This window comes from Myotis davidii, unplaced genomic scaffold, assembly GCF_000327345.1.
Source record: "Myotis davidii unplaced genomic scaffold, ASM32734v1 scaffold648, whole genome shotgun sequence".
NCBI lineage: Eukaryota > Metazoa > Chordata > Mammalia > Chiroptera > Vespertilionidae > Myotis > Myotis davidii.
Window position 1 is genome coordinate 772,250 of NW_006299603.1, and position 3,747 is coordinate 775,996.

Below are 3,747 nucleotides of genomic sequence, written 5' to 3' on the forward strand. Positions count from 1 at the left end.
CGTAGGCGGGACCCTTGAAGGGGGGCCGGGAACGCGGGGGAAGATGGGCTCGCACTGCGGCCCCTCCAGTCCCGCTGGACCGCCGATCTCAACGCCCCAGGTCGTGACCCGCCTCATTCACCTGCTGAGCCAGAAGATTCTGGGGAATTTGCAGCAGCTGCAAGGACCTTTCCCAGGTGAGATCCGGCAGGTGCCCCAGATGCTGCGGGGATGGCGGTGACACCTGGGACTTGCTGGGAGAGCGCCCTGGCCCAGGGCATGCTGGGAAACCAAGGCCCCCTCTGGGGGTTTGCAGAAGCGGGGCTTGGAGCTCCGGCCCTGCCCGAGGGAGTTAGGAGTCCTGGGCCTGCCGGGCTGTTTGCTGTGGAATCTAAAATGTCACTTCTGTTGAGGGGGCAGAGTTTTAGGGGTGAGCTTCGCTCTAGGCGGCAGGACTTGGCTGAAGGATGGAGAAGAGGGTATGCTGGGAAATGGGTTCCTGGGGTGGTGTTTGGACCCCGGGGCATGTGGAGAAGGGGCCCCTGACGTTGCCAGCAGCTGGGAGGTGTGATTTCCATGAACCAGGGAGCCCTGGGAATTGGAGTTGGATTTGAGTTGTATGGAAGTATGGGACTGAGACTGGGCCTCCCTCTGACCCCAGGGGCTTCTGCCCCATCAGCTTTGACTCCTGCCCCCCGCCCCCCGGGGTGGTGGCAGTGGTGAGCAGTGGCCAAGAAGCGCCTCATGCCCATGGTCAGGTGCCCCCTCCGCCACAGGCTGGATTGTACTGTATACAAATGCTGGAGCCATCCTTGAGGTGATGCTTGGGCGGCCTTGGGGCTGGGCCCTTAAGATGTTGGGCTCCCAAGAGTCTCCCTGCTGATGCTCCAGAAAAGGCATTTGTGCTCTGGCCAGTTTGCTCAGTGGTGAGAGCATCGGTCCCCGACTTGCAGTTCAATCCCCGGCCCTCATCAGGACAAGAGCAGGAGGCAACCAATCAATCTCTCCCTCCCTCCCTCTCTCTCTTTCTCCCTCCCTCCCTCTCTCCTTCTCTCTCTCCCTCTCTCCCTCTCTACCTCTCCCCCTCCCTCTCTCCTTCTCTCTCCCTATCTCCCTCTCTCCCCCTATCTCCCTCTCTCCCTCTCCCCCTCTCCCTCCCTCTTCCACACCCTCTTTTCCACTCTCTCTAAAAATCAATGGAAAAAATATCTTCACTCCTCCGGTGAGGGAACAACAAAAAGAAAAGGCATATTCCAGTAGCACCTAGTGTGTGCTAGCACTGTGCCCAGCATGGGCGTGGGAGAGTGCACAGCAGGCCCTAGGGCGGTTCACAGCCACAGGCAAAACACCAGACAAGCACTGTGAGGACAACAAACAGGGTCTTGATTGAGGGTGACTAGCTTTTCAGAGGACAGAGAGCTGAGACTTGATAAATGACATGGGGCCGGACATTGAAGAGAACTTTGAAGGTTCTGCACACAGGGTTTGGTGGTTTTGAAATACTTGGAAGAGGACAGTGAGTGATGGGGAGAAACGGCCAGGGCAAGTCGCATAGGAGCGAGGGGCCCTGGAAAGGCATTTGAGCTGTTCAGAGGGCGTGGGAAGCGGCTGGAGCAGTGAGAGGCTCCGCACCCTGGCGGTTAGTGGGAGTGGGAGGTGTTGGTGGAGATGCTGGGAAGCAGTAGATGGGCCAAAGGTCTATTGGTTTCTGCTTAGTTTTGTGTTCCAGTCTCTTCAGTGGACAGAGGCACCCAGCCGGCACAGGGCGGGCACCATGGGTGCATGCGGGCCCTGTGGGAATCAGAGGCTGCGATGTGCTTAGTGAGGGCCACTGAGGACATTGGAGCCAAAAGGGAAGGTTGGGTGGCCAAGTGCTGTCACGTGTGGCCCAGGACCGTCACTGTGGTCTCACTGGCTCAGCTGCGGGACACGGGCAGGGTTTCTGAGGAGGAGGAGGAGGCCTCCCTCTCGGGACGCGGCTGCACAGCAGATTTCGTCCTTTGGGGTGTCAGCAGGCTCGGGACTGGGCGTGCCCCCCCACTCGGAGCTCACCAACCCAGCCAGCAACCTGGCCACGGTAGCCGTCCTGCCTGTGTGCGCGGAGGTGCCCATGGTGGCCTTCACACTGGAGCTGCAGCACGCTCTGCAAGCCATCGGTCAGTGGATCTGGGGGGCAGGCGCGTGTGGGCGGGGCACTGGCCAAGGAGTGGAGATGCCCCGTGGGTCCATGGGGGGTGGGGCAGAACAGGGCCAGGGGAGTGGGGTGGGGGGTGTTCTGTTCTGGGAGAGGCCCCAGCTCTGTTGACCTGGGCCCCGAACCTCCCTTCCTTACCCATCCTCAGGCCCCACACTCCTCCTCAACAGTGACATCATCCGGGCACGCCTGGGCGCCTCCGCACTGGACAGGTGTGTGTTGGGGGCAGGGGGTGGGTGTGAGGAATGAATGAGTCTAGGATTCTTTCAGCTGCAATTTCAGATCTAGGCTGTGGGCTGAGGAGCATGCCCCCCGCCCCCCAATCTAGTTAGTGGAATGAATCCGCCTGGAGGGCTGTGTGTGGGAGCCTAGGTGTGTAGCCCCTCTCCCCCAGCAGGGGCCTTGTCATGGTCTCTGACCAGCTCCAGATGACTCTCCCCCCCACCCCCACCCCAGCATCCAAGAGTTTCGGCTGTCGGGATGGCTGGCCCAGCAGGAGGACACCCACCGCATTGTGCTCTACCAGACAGACTCCTCCCTGACGCCCTGGACGGTGCGCTGCCTGCGCCAGGCCGACTGCATCCTCATCGTGGGCCTGGGCGACCAGGAGCCCACGCTGGGCCAGGTCTGGAAACCGTCCACAGGGACCCCACTCCCAGACCGCCCCCTCCCCTCCGGTGCTAGCACCAGTGCCACCTGCATCCTCACCGTGGGGTTAGGCTAAATCTTAGGGGCCCCAGGCGAGGAGGAAACGACTGGTGATTGGTGACACCCGCCCTCCGCTCTCGGGCAGCTGGAGCAGATGCTGGAGAACACGGCCGTGCGCGCCCTCAAGCAGCTGGTCCTGCTGCACCGGGAGGAGGGCCCGGGCCCCACGCGCACCGTGGAGTGGCTCAACATGCGCAGCTGGTGCTCCGGGCACCTGCACCTGCGCTGTCCCCGCCGCCTGTTCTCGCGTCGCAGTCCTGCCAAACTGGTGAGGGCGGGATCCAAGGAAAAGGTCCCTCCGCGGACTTGCTGGGGTGTGGCTACGGGGGGCGTGGCGTAGGGGCCTGCAGCCCCTGCGGCGTCCCGATGCTCCCTCTGCACCCCATTCTTACGCCCGCCTCTCTGATCTCATCCCAGCATGAGCTGTATGAGAAGGTGTTCTCCAGGCGCGCGGACCGGCACAGCGATTTCTCCCGCCTGGCGCGGGTGCTCACTGGCAACACCATCGCCCTGGTGCTGGGCGGGGGCGGAGCCAGGTGAGGGGGTGTGGCCGGCACCGGGCGTGAGGGGTGCCCGGGCGGTGGAGCTTACTGGGGTGAGATCCCATAGGGGTGGAGCTGGCACCTTGGTCCTGGCCAGGGCCTCTCCTGGGGCTGCAGCCAAAGGGATTCCCAGCGGGTCACCAGGGCGCCTCTTCCTTGCAGGGGCTGCTCACACATTGGGGTGCTGAAGGCATTAGAAGAGGCGGGGGTCCCTGTCGACCTAGTGGGCGGCACTTCTATCGGCTCCTTCATTGGGGCCCTATATGCCGAAGAGCGAAGCGCCAGTCGAACTAAGCAGCGGGCCCGAGAGTGGGCGAAGGTGTG

At 62.6% G+C, this 3,747-nt stretch overlaps 1 protein-coding gene across 1 annotated transcript in view; it reads left to right on the top strand.

The window, feature by feature from the left end:
• The window catches only part of PNPLA6 (patatin like phospholipase domain containing 6), a 19,476-nt gene that overhangs the window by 9,881 nt on the left and 5,848 nt on the right, over nucleotides 1-3,747 (top strand). The window contains exons 16-22 of the mRNA XM_015571529.1: nucleotides 6-176; nucleotides 1,995-2,135; nucleotides 2,322-2,385; nucleotides 2,630-2,798; nucleotides 2,967-3,149; nucleotides 3,299-3,417; nucleotides 3,586-3,742. Coding sequence (XP_015427015.1) covers nucleotides 6-176; nucleotides 1,995-2,135; nucleotides 2,322-2,385; nucleotides 2,630-2,798; nucleotides 2,967-3,149; nucleotides 3,299-3,417; nucleotides 3,586-3,742 — 1,004 coding nt within the window. The remainder of the gene's footprint in view (nucleotides 1-5; nucleotides 177-1,994; nucleotides 2,136-2,321; nucleotides 2,386-2,629; nucleotides 2,799-2,966; nucleotides 3,150-3,298; nucleotides 3,418-3,585; nucleotides 3,743-3,747) is intronic.